At 45.0% G+C, this 16,685-nt stretch overlaps 1 protein-coding gene across 1 annotated transcript in view; it reads left to right on the forward strand.

The window, feature by feature from the left end:
* Positions 1-16,685, forward strand: part of EGFLAM (EGF like, fibronectin type III and laminin G domains) — a 181,090-nt gene that overhangs the window by 62,861 nt on the left and 101,544 nt on the right. The window contains exons 2-6 of the mRNA XM_059417018.1: positions 933-1,042; positions 2,033-2,113; positions 4,949-4,975; positions 12,568-12,685; positions 14,116-14,251. Of these exons, the coding sequence (XP_059273001.1) occupies positions 933-1,042; positions 2,033-2,113; positions 4,949-4,975; positions 12,568-12,685; positions 14,116-14,251 (472 nt within the window). The remainder of the gene's footprint in view (positions 1-932; positions 1,043-2,032; positions 2,114-4,948; positions 4,976-12,567; positions 12,686-14,115; positions 14,252-16,685) is intronic.

Consider the following 16,685-nt stretch of genomic DNA (forward strand, 5'->3'; position numbering starts at 1 on the left):
TTCAGGCATCCACTGGGGGTCTTGGAAAGTATCCTGCACAGGTAAGGGGGAATTACTGTATAAAGGAGAACTTACAGCCATTAAAAATAATTAGATTGATAAATATATACTCTCAGTTTGTGTATATATATATATATATATACACATACACACTATATCTGTAAGTATATATCTAACTATATAATATATATAACTATATAAGATTTAAAATTTTGACTATATGTATATATATTTATTCTATATAATGAACACAATAAAGAAAAATAAAAATTTTATATACATAAATATATATGTACATATGTATATGTATATATCTATATCTACATATCTATATTTACATACAGATATCTTACAAAAAGTCACATGTAACCAAAAGGAAGTATTGTATTTAAATGTTGACAGGACTCATTCCTAAATTTTGGCAATCTGCATATGTTATATTTATAAACATAAAATGTATTATTTATAACCATGAAATTATTTACGATAAGGATACAGTAAAAGATTTGAAGTTTGCTACTGTAAAACATTTGAAGTTTTCTAACTCCATTTCACACTTAACCATATTTTTGAGATGTTCTGTAATATGAATAAGTGAACTATGTAAAGAGACATAGTTACATAAAATACTTATAAAACATATTTATGTTACAAAGTAAAAAGAAAAAAGAAATTCATCTTCCTTTGATACATTCCATGCCCCTAGAGACAAGTCGGAAGTGCTTGGTTTCCCTTTGTTGGCCTCTGGGTGCTAGAAGTTATAGAAAGGACTGAGGATCATACGATTGCCAGGCTGGGAAGGAACAGCAGAGTTCTGGTGAAGTCAGCTGAATTAGGTGTGGCATGCCAGAGAGGTGTCTGATTTCTGTCCTGCGGTATCATCTTTCCATCAATAGACAGAACCTCTGACAGTCTCTTTTGCTTTGGGGCAGGCAAAGTGGAGCCTCCTCTGGATATCATGCTGTTCGCCTTGAACTGCACAGCTCTCAGCATCCAGTGGAGAATGCCCAGGCATCCCAGGAGCCCCATCACCGGCTATACTGTGAGTACTGGGGCCCAGTGATCTCAGACATGGGTGTCATCCTGGTAACTATACGCCCTTCCCACCCTTGCTCCTCCTATAGAGGGCCTGCTGACACCAACCCTCCCCAATTAATCACTGCCCCGGTTTCCTTACATGAAACCAGAGCAAATGTTTCCCTTTTAAGGGTATTTGTAAGTGCCTGAAAGTCTGTTAGGATCTATGGAGTCCTTACTCTGTTCAGGGAGGGGGAAAATGTAAACTAAGTAGAAGATGTGGTTCCTGCTATCCAAGTGCCCACGGTCAAGTTCGGAGGCTAAAGCAGAAACATGGGAATAAAGTAAAGGCATGGACAGGCAAAGTGGGGGAGGGGACAGAGAGTGCATTCCTACCTATCAGAGGAGAGGTTCACCAATGTGTTTTGTTTGAACAAGTTTTTAAAAATGAGTGAACTCTTAGCAGTTAGGAGATTTCAAATAAGTATTTGAGTTCTGAAAGCTCTGGGAATATCCAGAGAGTGGGCCACACCAGGCCCACATTCCTAAGGGGGAACCGAGTCCACTGGAGCTGGGCTGCCCACTTTAGATGGGACAGAACCCCCATAACACCCAGATCTGCAACTCCCTACTGCCTCCTTGTCACCAACAATGGGCCCTCCTCCTATTGTCTTCTTAAGGCAGAGAAGTGTGTTTCTGAACTCCTGTTACATAAAAAGTGGGACAATGGAAGATGACCAGAGAAAGTCGAGGTTTGGGGAAGACTAGCAGCTGTTGGGTTCCTCCCACTTCACTGGCACACATCTCTCTCCCAGTGTCTGTGGGCTCATGGGTGTGCTAGTCCGGCCACCGGGGAGCTGGTGTTTGTTGTAGAACCAGGGTCAGCGAGGCGGCGCACCTCAGAGCCCCATCCCCCCACCCCCTGGTGGCTGTGTCCGGAGCTCGAACCCCGGGCCTTTGATCTGCTATAGGAGTGCTGGTCCGGCTCTCACCCCAATGCCTGCCTCTTTTCCAGGTCTTCTACTCTGAGGTGGGCGCGGATAAATCCCTACAGGAGCGGTCGCATCGTGTGCTGCTCCAGGACCCCGTGGCCCCGGTGAGTAAAGACAGCGAGGCCTCCCCCTCCAAGAGCACCTGTGGTTGGCGTTGCAGCGATAGTCAGAAGGATTTCTGATCGTGTGTGTGTCATATGTAATAATCATGTGTACATAGTCCTCTGGAACTTACACACATTTTCACGCACACGCTCTCATCACATGCCTCGGCCTGCGTGTCCAGAAAGGCAGGCGCGTGCAGAAAGGGTTCTGGGGAAGCACATCCATCCTGGACTCAACCCGCCCCCCCCAAACAGCCACCTTACAGCTGTTTTTTCGTTCATGAAGTTCGATGCCGACTTTTTAAAAATCCCCGTAAAGCTTTATAAATAAATATGACCCATCTGTATCCTCCCAAGTGCCTGGAGACACAATGCAGAAGAAAATGATGTAATTTGAAATGTATATTCAAACGGTCCAAGTTGTTTATTTTTCTTGTCAAGCTCCGGTGCCCGGTCCTTCCACTCACCAGCGACTGCCTCTCCATCTATTTCTTTTCCTCTTTCCTGTCAAGGTCTCCGTGGGTGAATTTTCCTGCCTTAGGCATGTTCTGTTTTCTTTCCTCCACTTTCCTCCCCCCGCTGCCCCGTTCTACTACAATTCTCCAAGAGGCTAGAGCCTTTGGAATTGCTCTGCAAGCATCCAGCCCCGGCGGCCAGAGTGCGGCGGCGGTGGGGGTGTTGGCGACTGCGGAGTCCGCGCCCACTGTAGGCGCAGAAGCCCTACGTGGAAGCTGTTGCTCCCTGGACTCCTTCTACCTGCCAGGCGGGATTCCTCCTGCTTTCCATTCGCTTTCGCATTTAATCTTCACAACTATCCTAGGACTTCATTTTACTGACGAGGATGCCGAGACTCACTCTCAGGTGAAATCACTCTCCCCACATCACACGTTAGTGAGGAACAACGTCCACTGGAACCCAGCGGAGGCTGACTTCTGAGCCTTGCTCTGGCTTTTTGTTTTTTTTTTTTAAATTAAATTTTAAGTTTTTACAAAAGCTCTTCAGGAAGAAGAGGTACACATTTGCAGCTTGTGTGTACTTTCTTGCAGGATACACTTTTAGTCTCAGACTTTGGTCCCAGCTGCCCTCATTTGCCCCAGAAGCCCTCAGCCCCAACCTCTATGGTTTACTTTATCCTCAAAGGGGAGACCGGCTTAGCCCACTGAGGAATCCTTGAGTTGAGGTTGTGTCTCATCTCAGCACTTTCAACAAGCACCTGGACCCTGCCAAGGAGCCAACAGTATCTCCAGCTATCAGCCTGCAACATGGTCCAGGCATCGAGGGCACAGTGACGGTGACAGGTGTCTTAGAGTCTGGGCAGTACCTCTGGAATTGAGATCCTGTCTACGGCCATACCACCCTGAATGCGCCCGATCTCGGCTGATCTCGGAAGCTAAGCAGGGTCGGGCCTGGTTAGTACTTGGATGGAATTGAGATCCTGCCCCGAACACTGGCATCTCTGGGGAGGACCCAGCAGTGCAAAGGTGAAGCATGGGGCCAGGGGAGAAATAGGCACCCTGAGCCTCCAGACATCCTTCCTGCACTTACAGATTGGGTAACTTTGGCCAGAGACCCCTCACCTGGCTAAGCCTTACCTTTCTCCCATGGAAGGGGTATAATAATTACACTTGTTGTGAGTTCCAAATAAAATGGTATATTTAAAAGCCTTTGGTTTTAAAATGTAAAGAAGCCAGATAGATGTTAGTGATCATTCCTGAGGATCACTGCCTTTATGTTAAATACATTCTGTCTGTTAATTACATCCAGGCATTAGAGTATGCTAGCAAATTATGCCTTGCCCATTTCAACACACTTTCACGGTTGCTGCTATACGCTCAGTATAGGATAACACAGAGTCCCGATTCTCAGGCAGATTTCAGTCTTATTGGGAAAATCCCATTCTCGTTGATAAGCAGTTGGAAAGCAACGTGAGACCTGATGTCATTATCATGCCGCTTAGTAGACCGAAGTTTCGAAGAGGGAGAGATTAGTATATGAACAAGTGGTCCAACTAGGGGCTGAGCACTGAAGCAGGAGCAGTTTTTAGAAAGGCACAGGAGAGGGAGGAGCACTGAAATCAAAAGGAATGGTGTGAACCAAGAGGACAGCCTGCATGTGTGTGTGTTCATGCCCATGTGCTTGTGCGTTCTGGTGGGGAGTGGGGGGAGGTGCAGAATGCCCAGAATGGAGAGAGGAAATCATGCGAGGACATAAAGACAGTGAGTCAGGAAGAGGGGAAGTGTCTGGTTTAACAGTGAGCTCTGGATTCAGGACTTGCATTCAGTGTGCTGTATTACAACAAGCTAACCCTACCGGACCTCAGTTCTCTCGTAGACAGAACAGGGATCCAAATAGTATCTATATCATGGGAGCATATCTGGGGTTTCCAAACTGTGCCAGCTGCTCCAGGCTGTGCAGCAAACTCACGGGGGTGCTGCGGAATGTTGCAGCTTCTCAAGGGAAAGAGGGACATCTGTGTGAAGGACCACTACCAAGTTGTTTGGGTAAAACTACAGCATAAATGGAACACTTGGGCATTTCTTTGGTATCATAGGTGCTATAAAAATATTCCTGAGACAGCAAAGGTGCGGTCAGCAGAGAAAGTTTGGGAACCCTCTGACCTGTATGATCACTAAACAGGGTCCCGGCCGTGATGCCCTCAGTACTGCAGCTAGCATGGAACAAGCACTGAGCGAGGGGGCAACAGAGCTCAGACGGAAGCTGTGTGTTCGCTGCCTGTGTCTCTCTGTGGAAGGGGGGGCTGCTCTGCTGGTTTATTTGCAACCTGGAAGTTTCCCTTTCCTTTCATGTTGTTCTGTTTTTGTTTCTCCTCTGCAGGGACAGTCTGATCACCGGGTGATTTTTGTAAGTATGCTTCAGAAAAGTTAAATCCTTGTCCCAACCCAGGATTCAGGGGGTTCTCTTTTCATCAAAATGTTGATTTTCCCACATCTCGCTCTTACTGATTGAGGCCTGAGGGAGAGTGCTTAGTTCCAGTGTGAGCAGGGACAGCGGAGCATACCAGGTGAATTTTTAATCATTTAGAAAGAAGGCGCTTTTATTCTCCTCTGTGCTGCTTCATCTCACACAGCAGAGTGAGGTTACGGGGAACATTTTTAAAGGTTGAAGTAATTTAAGCTCCGTTCCATAACTGGGTGAAAAAGACTGAAAAGGAGAGAAGATATTTAAATGACTGAACACCGCTGCAGGGTGGTTCCCCTCCCCCCACCCTTCCTTCTCCTTTCCTCACTTTCCCTAAGGATTCCAGACCTTCCCAAGAAGCCAGGTCACCTCAAATCACTTGACTTGCTGGATTGACTGCCAAACAGGTCGGCTTATATCCTTCAATGATTTGCCAAATGGAGGCCTTTGACTGGGTTAGCGTTTGACACTTTTTTCTTAGAACAACCTGCAGGTTTCAACCTGGAAAAAATAAGTAGTAAAACAAAGCAGGGCGATTTGGTCATTTTTTAGAGTTGGAAATAGAAGCAAGTGTTTAGACTGGTAGGCTCCACACTTTCTAATCATTCATATCATTGTTAAAAAATATTTGAACACTCACATGTATTTATAAATTATACATATGCTACTTTACTAGTATACTATGTACATTAGAATGTTCCACAGAACCTTAAAGGAGGAGATAAGACAGAAATAGAAAGTTCTTTTCTTCTAGCATCTCAGAATATTGTCTTGCTCACCCACAGGGAAGCACCATCATCCTGCTTTGGAGTCCACTGGTCTGGTGATCCAGAATCATGATTGCACTTGGGTCTTATCCAAGGTTAGAGAGAGAAAACAGAGGCAGGAATCATGAGACTAGTTATGGTGTCCCAGCTCTGTCATCACAGCAGAGGTCATCTTGGACAAAGTTACTGAACCCCTTTGAATCTCTTTTTGACTGTAAAATGACCTAGTAATGGTTCCCAGCTGGGGTTCCTTTGTTCCCTCTGGGGCATGTGGACATAAGCATGGACATTTTCATGGACAAGCCTCAGGGAGGCTGTTTTCCCTGCAGTACACAGGACAGACCCATACAAGGAAGATTTGTATAGCCCCAAAGTCAGTACTGCCCTTCCTGTGAAACTCTGGAAGATACTTTCTAGCTTTCTGGGACCACTCAGGCAACAGAATCCCCCCAACTCCTACCACCACTCTGGCCCACATAGCCTTCCTCAGGGCCACTGAAAGAAAGATGTTTAGAAGATAGCACTTTTCTCTTTCTTTGGTGCCTTCCATGTAATGATGCTAGATATTCACAACTAAGGCCCAGTCTCAACTTGTAGAGTCAACTGTGAAGTTGAATCCAAGGTTATTAGCTACCAACAAGGTCATTTTAGAGCAATCGTAGAATTTTGGTGTTGAAACTTTGGTCCAGAGGAGCAGAGTGGCATCTCTAAGATCACAAAGCTATTGGGCAGCAGAATCTGGGTCTCCTGGCTCCTGGTCCAGTGCTCTCCCACTTTGTGCTTTCTCTCAGCTCTGTTCTCTAGATGCCCTTTCAGTATAGTAGCTCCCTGGCTGGGCTAGCAAACAGGATGACCTCTAGCTTCATTTCTGGAAACAAATAACCTGGGTTTTCAGCAGTAGGAGAAAAATATAGCGTGAAAGGGAATAAAGGTGGAATCTGAAATCGGGGTCAGAGATTTAAATCCAGAGTCCTTCAGCATGGTTTTATCATTGCAAAGAGATATTCAGTTAAGAGTAGTCCCATCTTTAGGGGCTCCGTGTACATAGCTCTCCAGATTGTTTTTGTACATTGGGTCACATAATGATTAGGATAAAAGTCAAAAAGTCCAAAATGCCAAGATAATAGTGATTCTAAGAAAATGTGCATTCATGTTTCCTTCAGGATATATCCTGTTTGGTTATAACCAATTTTGGTGGCTTCTGTCTGTCAGAGACCTCGAATCTTATTGCTCTGCCATCTTGTTGCTCTGCCAACCCTTCTAGCCCTCCTTCCCATGGCCCACATTGGCTCACTGGCACATCCACATTCTAGCCAATAGATGAGGAAAAGAGGAAAGGGAATGCAGTCCTTCCTATGAAGGGATAACTCAGAAATTGCCCTCAGCATTTTAACTCAAATTCTGTTAGACAGACTTTAGCCACATGGCCACAGCTGGATGCAAGGGATGCTGGGAAATGTAGTCTTTGAGTGGCGACGGCCCAACTAATATACAGGGGTTCTATGATAAGAAAGGAGAGAATAGACATGAGAAGACAATCAGTCATCCCTGTCACAGACTTTGAATGGGGGGAATGAGACTGGTACAGTAGATGTGGAGAAGTTAGTTGGACCTCTGAAAAACAAGGTGCTAGCCTGAAAATTTGATATGCTGTGTGTGAGAGTTGGGCAGTTGGAAGCATATTAGGTTATGATGTGTCTTATGAGGGAAACCAGACCCATTATTGTCATTACTTCTGTTGTTGAGCTTTCATCTTGGATTCAGTGAACTAACTAGCCTTGCTTTTCTCTTCTTTAGATATAAATTCTCTGATCCCATGACAACCACTGGGGGTATTGGGAAGACAGATGGGGCAGGTTTTGACGTTTTGCATTTTAAGAGGGAGTAGACAAACACAAAGTAACGTTATTTTGTAGCGAAGTATCCAGCTTTGCCTCTTCATTCCCCCCAAAAAGGTGTAGGAAGGGGTCCATGGAGACTGCTGAATTCACTCTGGACTCTACTCCAAGAAAGCGGTTTCTCTCACTGCTTCTCACTACATTGTATAAAATAAAATCCAAGAGAGATAAACATTTTGATTTGTTCTCAAACTTCCACCAGGCAACAAAACACTTAGTTTTTTAATGTTTTAATGTTTTTTAAAGCATATACAGTATCTTATGTAGTTTGATGCAAGTAATTATAAAACACTTAAAGATGGAAATAGAAAGATTTGTGGAATTGTATGGTATTTTAATAAAGAACCCAATGGTTATCCCTAGTCACAATACAGTGAGAGATTCCATTTGGGAGGATTGATGTCAGAGGAAGAAATGATGGTTAAGTCATTGAGTCCAGCTCCTCTTTCCATGACCCCAGCTCCCCAGTGCCCTTGTTCCATACTCCCTTATGCCACCTACGTAGCTGGTCAAAACAGGAAAAGGCTGGGAATAGTTGGCTCTGGGAGGGTCACTTTCTAGCTGTCTACCTATTAGAATATACCTGGGCTATAGGTAGAGCTAATCTTTCATATCTAATAAAGGGTTTGCTTTTTGACCTACATAAGCAACATCAACATGTATGTTGATATGTAAGTTTATGTATTACATAAACTTATGGAAGTTTATAAACTTACATAAATAAAATTCTTAATAAATACATAAACTTATATAAATAAAATAATTTATTTTAATTAACAAATTAATAAATTCATAAACTTACATAATAAAATAAAATTCTTAAAATAATAATCTGATCTTCAGTGTTTATGATAAGTATTTATTATTGATTTAAATTTTAATTTTTTGTACATGTATTTTTGAGTTAGAATTTGGGCCTTGGAGTTAAGCAAAGCAGGGTTCAAATCTCCATTTTGCCACTTAATAAATTTATGTTCTTGAGCAAATCATTAACTTTTCAGGGATTCTCTTTTCTCCTCTGTAAATGAAAGAAAGAGTGTATCTACTTCACTGAACTAAAGAAAGAATTAAATCAGGCTACATGTTCCTGGAACAGAGAAAACACACAATGCATGGTAATAGTAGCCATATTTGCTATTGGCTCAGAGCTAATATCTATAACAATCTATAACCATGCTGCTCCTCCCCTATGTCATTCTAGTATAAGGACTTCCAGGGGGAAAAGATCCTAAAGCAAAAGTCTGCGAGGACATTGGTTTGAAAGTGTACCTTTGCTCTCATGGAAGAGCCTGGGCATGGCTGGCTGACGAGAGAGAAGTGAGAGGCTTTTTATCCACCTGCTACCTCTAGTCTCTTAATATCTCACTTGACATGGAACCGGGGGACAGATAGGGGAACTGAGATGCACAGATGCAAGGAGTTAGGACCGGAAGGGGGCTTGGGGTGAGGTCCATATGTTCAGCCACGCCCCCTTGTGCAGCTGCACAGAAGATGGAGCAGAGCAGAAAGGAGAGGCGGAGGGACTGGGGGCAGACAGCCTCAGGGAGCCTGTAGAAATGGCCGAGATCCAGAGGAAGTGGAGGAAGGGAGCAGGTCTGAGAGGCACGTGGAGGTGGTTGGAGAGAGGTGGGTAAGAGAAAGTCAGCCTGTCTCTGGATTTGCCAACCCCAGGGCCTGGGACAGTGGTACAATGCTGTTAATCAAGATGGAGGGGTCAGTCATAGAAGCTGGTTCTCGATGAGGTAATCTGCTTATATTGGGCACCTTGATTGTATTTCTTTCTTTCACTCATTCACTTTCTTGCCTCCATTTATTCATTCGTTCATCAAAAAAGCATTGCTTAAGCATTCGCTACCCGTCTCTACTAAGCTTTAGGTTGCCAGAGGAATAAGAACTTCCTCCAGCCCTCAAGTGGGTGGGGAGAAGGTGACAAATAAACAGACACTTACAACCTAAGGTGAGTGGTGCTAAGATGGAGATATACCAAGGACACCAGGGAAGCGTAGAGGAGGGACACCTAACCAGACTGGAGGCTGGGGGTCAGAGAAATGAGGTAATGTCTCAGCTGAACTGAGTCATGAAGGATGAGCAGGGGTGAGCCAGGCAAGAGTGGGGAGAAGGGCATTTCATGTAGAATGAGCAGCAGGTTCAAAGGCCCAGAGGCAAGGAATTGAATGGCATAAATTTGAGCCCTGCCAAGTCCTTATGTATGACTGGAATGTAGAATGCAAGGAAAGGAGGTGACATGAGATGGTGCTGGAAGGATAAACAGGGGGACACAACTATGCCATTCTAAGGGGATTATAAAATGGGAAGTGACATGCTCAGATTTGAGGTGTGGGAAGATAACTCTAGCAGGTAAGGTCTACACTGGTGGTGTAGGCAGTGTAAATGAACCGAGAATCGGAACCCACTGTCATAATTTGGGGACTTGGACTTAAGTGTCTATGAAGAGGAGATGACCTAAACAGACTCAAGTGACGTGAGCAAGTCTCAGTGACAGTATTGGTAACTGGCTGAATGGTGGTTAGAGAAGAGGTGAACACAGAGAGGAGAGTGTCAAGAATTTGTTTTTTGGGTTATGAGAGAGTGAAGGCAACATGGGAAGCAATTCCTTGCTCTGTTTTCAGTAGTGGGAGGAGAAAAGATGAGGTGAAATTTGGCTATGTTGAACCTTAGCGGCTTGGTAGCTGTTGGGTAGAGATAGTCTAGAGGCGGTTGCAAACCCATGTCTGGACAGCAAGAGGGCGGCCAGAGCTGAGAGGCAGATTTGGGAGGTGTCAAGTGAAAGTAGTCTGGAAGCTGCGGAAGTAGTAGATGAGCTTACCCAGGCAAGATGCCAGAGTGAGAGGGTGAGATGGCAAGGGATGACTCCCTGGGAAAAACCAGTACCTGTGGGGCAAGCAGAGAAAGGGGAGTGGGTGGAGGATATTGAGAAGGAGCAATGAGACAAGTAGAAGGAGACCAAGGAGGTGCATCGTCATGGCTTCCAAGGGAACCAAGAAATTTAAGAAGCAAGGCTAGGCAACAGTACTGAAAGGTACAAAAAGTCAAGTACAGAGAATCATCCCCATTGGATTTACTACAAAGTTGTGTGGTGACCTTGTGGGACAAGAATATCTCAGTAGTTTCCTAGTGCAGAGAGGCCGGGGAGGGGTGAATCAGAAGTGGAGGCCGCTCCTTTAAGAAAGTTGCTCCTGTGGAGAGGAGGTGGGCACAGGTGTGCTGGAGAATACTTGACTGTTCTTGAGGTGGGAGAGACTTGAGCACAGTGAGTAATCCCAGAAGGACCCGGTAGGGAAGGGAGGGGATGGAGTCACAGGAGAAGGCAGGCAACAGATGGAATGCAGAGCGCAGGAGGCGAGCCGAGCCCCGCATCCGGGGCTCATGTACCTGGCTGCCCATTTGTCTCAGCTGAGAGCTTTACACTGATCCCCAGGGGCCCTGCCTTCCACGGATTCTGATTTAAGTGGTCTGGAGTGGAGTCCAGGCATTGGTGTTTTTTTTTTTTAGTGATTCTTATGTGCACTCAGGGTTAAGGACTCCCATAGTAAGTATTCGATAAGTCTTTGTTGAATCCTTCTAAAAAGTTTCGTTGATCAGCAGGCACATTCTCCTTAGCAGCAATGACTGATCATCTCCAGAGGTGGCTCTGAAGAAGTCCAAGGCAGGGTCCTTGCTCTCAAGGAGCTAACAGCCCCAGAGGAAAAATAGGAGTACATGATTTGTAATATTTAAAAGTACTGATCAGTGACACAGCCTTTGGTAGAGTAAGCTCAGGCCTGGGTGATCAGATGTCATGGGGAAGGTTGGGGCCTCAGAGGAGTGGTGGAAGGTAAGTTAGCAGGGAAGAGGAGGGGCCTCACACGGGACAGTAGTCATGACAACCCATTTCTTGAGGACATTCCTCATCCCAGCTGCTTTACACACATTATCCCAAATATGACAGCTATGCAAGACAGTTCTATATCATCTCCATTTTACAGAGGAAGAAACTGAGGCTCAGGGGATTTAATTTCAAGGCCACAGCTAGCAATAAGTGGCAGAATCAGGATTCAAGCTAAAGACTCATTGATTCCAAAGCCCGTGTCCTTTCCACTGTAGTGTGCTGGGACCAGTGGGGCCCAGACTCCCACTTCCTAGTTAGCACTGTAGCCCCTGGGACATGTTGCTTTCACCAAAGCCTGAAGTGGAGCATGCTTTCAGAAAGCCTCCAGCTGGGGCCTTCTGGTCAGGGACATGGTACAGGTGAAGTTCATATACATCCTTCATCAATGTGGGGTTCCTGGACCTGCAGCAGCACTTGGAAATTTCTTAGAAATGCAGATTCTCGGGTCCCTTCCCAGATGTACTGAATCAGCAACCCTGGAGTAGGAGGAGGGTAGGCCCAGCAATTTAAGAAGCCCTCCTGGTGATTGTGATGCAGCTAAAAATTTGAGAACCGAAGTTTGAGACCCTTCTTTACTGGTACAAATCAAGACCTCAGTTTGCTGTTGTGGTTAGTCTCTGAACATCTGTAATGTGCAAATGGAGAGAAAAAACTGGTGGAATCCAACCCTGGAAAGGATGATTCCCTGAATTCTAGCAGCTCAGTACTCTGATCAAGGAACTCAAATGTTAAAAGCAAGATCTGATAAGACGACTGAGTCTCTCTGTTCTAGAACCATGTGTAGATGCCAGTAAAGGGTAACTCTCTGGAAATATGTGATGGTGTTTTCCTCTTTGCAACTTGGCCAGTCCTAGAGAAAGCAAAGAAATCTGTGGTATGCAGTTTCAGAGGGGCCTTGAGGTACAATCCTTCTGGAAATTGTCTGGTTCACTTGAAAAGAACTTCTGGTCATTGATGCATTTCCTGTTTGGTTGTTGACAGGAGGAAGTGATCGGAGATTTGAAACCAGGCACTGAATATCGAGTGAGCATAGCAGCTTATAGCCAGACTGGCAAAGGGCGGCTTAGCTCTCCTCAGCATGTTACCACTTTGCCCCAAGGTAAAATGGGTTCAATTCATTAAGTGTAGAAAAGCAATGGATGCCATTCACTCATCCCTTCATTCAGTGTATACCAATGATGACCTTCTGTGTGCCAGGCACTGTGCGAGGCTCTGGTGATGAACCAAAACAGGCACAGCCTTTGTCCTCTCAAAACTTAGTGGGGTGGGTCAAGACATTACCTAGTTAAGGTGTAGTCATGGATGGTGGAAAATGCTATTTAGTGCTGTAAGAACATGTAAAGGGAGATCCCATGCAGGAGTGAGGTGAGAATTCCCTGGGAAAATGACTGACCAGTAAGGGGGAATCAGGAAGGGGAGGAAGGAGAGTGGGAGAGGAGATTTTATAGGCAAAGGGAACCCAACAATGGTGCATTAAAGTGGCACTTTGCTGGGCACTGGGGGACAAAGGTGGCTCCATCATCACAGTTCACAAGCTCATTGTGGAGGGAGAAGCAGATGGTAGGTGAGCAGCTCCAGGCCATCTGAGCGGGCTCTGGAGCACTCAGGAGGGAGCCCTCCTCCTGACCTCAATACATAGGCTGAGGGAAGATTTTAGAAAGATCCATATTTTTGGCCCAAAGTTTGAAAACTACATAGGATTCCTCTAGGAGAGACAGTAAGAAAAAATGTTTCCGGCATAAGCAATAGTGTGAGTAAAGGCTAGGAGATGTGAAACTCTGGATATGAAAATAGTAATAGCAGTTTCCTAGGGGCGATAAGATTGTGGGTGACTCTTACATCTTTACACATGATGGTGGGAGGGCATGTCCCAAACATCCTACCACTGGTATGCGTTCTGATGGCTGGGGCAACATACGCACACACACATGCATGTGCACTCACATATGCACACACACACACACACACACACTCACACACGCACAAAATTGAACTTGAGTGACAGTAATGTTATGCATTTCATTTTCCTTGCAAGTGTCCATTCCAACATGCAAACAGAGATGGAAGGTTACTAGGAGGTGGAAGTTTAGTTGAGGATTTTAAAGGGTATGCACTATTGTGTGTCCCAGAGCTGATGGCGTGGTCTTAATTTAGTTAGATTTCAGCCAGGGCATTGAGGGAAGGAGGGAAGCCCTGTTCTCATTTCAAATGTTACATGGTATATTTTTCTGTGTTTGTTTGGCTTGGATTTGGAGGTTGTTCTGAATAGAGATGTTTCTGTTTTTGTTTTTTTAATTTTTAATTTTTTTATTAACATATAATGTATTATTAGCCCTAGGGGTACAGGTCTGTGTGAATTGCCAGGTTTACACACTTCACAGCATTCACCATAACATATACATTCCCCAATGACCATACTGAATAGAGATGTTTAAACTGTAGGAAGCACATGTGCTTTTTATATATTAAACATCTTCAGCAGTAAGACCACCACAAAGTCAACTCTTAAGTGTTTGCTGTCCCACCTAGATTCCTGCCTGCCTCCGACAGCACCCCAGCAGCCACACGTCATTGTGGTCTCAGATTCTGAGGTGGCCCTGTCTTGGAAACCTGGAAAGAGTGAAGGAAGCTCCCCGATTCAGTACTATTCTGTGGAATTCATCAGGTAAGTTTGTGTGTCACACTCAAAAACAGTATGTATTGACCTCAAGTGTTCCAAACATGACAGAATACTATGTGGAGAGTTGTCTCCACTGCATGTGTATTTAAGAGAAGCCAAAGGCTTAAAGACCTATATTTATACTCTCTTCCCAGGCCAGCGCCTATCCCCACACCTCTTCAGACCCAGGTCATCTGGTAAACCCAGTGCTCACCCTACGTCTTCCTCTTCTCCCCTCTACCATCAGGACTATTCTAGGCTCTGAAAACTCCCTAGGCATCATTGCCAACACACCTGCCCACATTTCAAGCTTGAAACTTGCCTCCCTGGCTTTGGAACGTTATACCTGAAGTTTAAATATTTGGTGGTGATTTTTCTTGAGGAAGGGGAAAAACAAACAAATAGAAGTCATTGTTTCCTCCACATCCTTAATGCCATGAGGCAGGTGTCTTGGTTTGGTTTCCGCTTTTTTCTTTTATCTACCTCTCAAGTTCTTGTTACTTAGCTTATCAGAAGGTAGAAGAATAATGAGGAATTCTTCCAAAATCTTACAGATAGAAAAATATGGATTCTCAATGCTGCTATATAATTGTAAACAAAAATAAACAAACAAAAAGAAGGCACACATGTGCCTTCCCCTCCCCCCCCCCCCCCCCCCATTCACACACATACATGCACACACCAAACAAAAGGAGTTCCTAATCTAAGGCCCTTCCTCTGAGCTCTAGCTGAGTTAGAGAGTGAACCGAAGCAGCTGGCGGATGCACACGGGTCTGGGGAATTAGTGTTCCCTCCAGTAAAGGTGGTGGTGTTTGTCGAAGGCCTGCTGCTTCGTGGATCCATAAAGAGACTAGTTCAGCACCTCATTCCCGAAGCTATCTGAAGCTGGGACAAAATGATTCTGCCAAGATTTTGATTAGCCCTGCTTTGTGTCTTGACTTCCTAGCCTTCTCATCTGTAGTGGAAAACAGATCCTTGTTTCTTCAGAGAAGTGCTGCTCTGAGTCCCTTTAATGCCTGAGGACAGAGCTCATTTCAGGCAGGACTTGTTGACTAACAGGTGGCAGAAGCCTAGAAGATGAGGCAGGAATGTGGTGACTGCTGGGACTCTCAAGTCCAGTGGAAAACCTAGGTTCAGGGAGGATCTGATATGTGCCAAAGCAGCCGTTTGTCTCCATCCATCTCTGTGCTATGCTTTCTCCTTTATTGGCTGCCTTTTCAAGTAGGCTTTTCTGGTGTGGTGGCAAGATGGCTGCCAGACACCAAAGACTTGCCATCCTCTAGCGTAACTCCCCCCTGGAAAAGAGTGGCCATTTCTCAGTGGGCCCATTGGAGTCTCAGTGTCCACTCTAACTGGCCAGTCTTGGGTTCCTTCTCTCTGAGCCAACCACTATGGCCAGGGAAGAGGCTACACTAATTGATCAGACATTTGCTCATATTCTGAGCTCTGGAACTAGGGCCTGGTGGGTTATTTACACCAAAGTACATGGATTGAGAGAGTTCAGAAGGGTTGTTTCCTCCAAGGAAAATTGTGGTGCTCTTAATGTAAAAGGGGCAAAGCAGATGCTGGGAAAATGAGATGGGGAAAAGGACGCCCACTGGAGAGCTCCAGACCAATGCTCATTATCGAGGATTATCTACTAGCCCTCCACTGAACAAATTTGGCAGGCAAAGCCTGAGTGTGCCTGGGGTAGAAAAGATTCTAATCCTGTTTCTGGTAGTAGTTAAACATGAAGCACTGAGAGTCCTAAAACTTCAGCTTGCTCATTCTTAAAACTCTAAGGGGAACTTAACATTTCTTTCTTTCTTTTTTTTTTTTTTTAAAGATTTTATTTATTTATTTGACAGACAGAGATCACAAGTAGGCAGAGAGGCAGGCAGAGAGAGAGAGAGGAGGAAGCAGGCTCCCCGCAGAGCAGAGAGCTCGATGCGGGGCTCAATCCCAGGACCCTGGAACCATGATCTGAGCCAAAGGCAGAGGCTTTAACCCACTGTACCACCCAGGCGCCCCAGAACTTAACATTTCTAATGCAGTTGTCTAGCACCAGAAAAGCAAAATGTAATACTTTGAAATTTGGGGAAATGCAAAATTTTTCATGGTAGCCCAGCAGGGCATCTATGTAGCCCCCAGAAAATATGATGGTTATCATTTATTTTTAATGTTGTGCTAAAGCATGTATTTTGAAAACTGGTTTTAAGTCTGACATACTGGCAAAAGGTAGAAATTGCAGTTTCTTAACCCGTGTACCCTACTGAATGTGGACAATGAAAGGGATTCATTGAGTTTAGAACCAGAAGAACTGGAAGAAAGCTCTTTCATCATCACTTGCCAGCCCGGAAGCCAGGTGTGAGTCACTTCCTGTCCTGAAATCTCAGCGCCTCTCAGAGTTTGGGGTCCCCCCACAGGCTGGCCAGATACAGGGGTTTGAGAGCACATTGGT

Source organism: Mustela nigripes, chromosome 12 (assembly GCF_022355385.1).
Source record: "Mustela nigripes isolate SB6536 chromosome 12, MUSNIG.SB6536, whole genome shotgun sequence".
In the NCBI taxonomy this organism is placed as follows: domain Eukaryota; kingdom Metazoa; phylum Chordata; class Mammalia; order Carnivora; family Mustelidae; genus Mustela; species Mustela nigripes.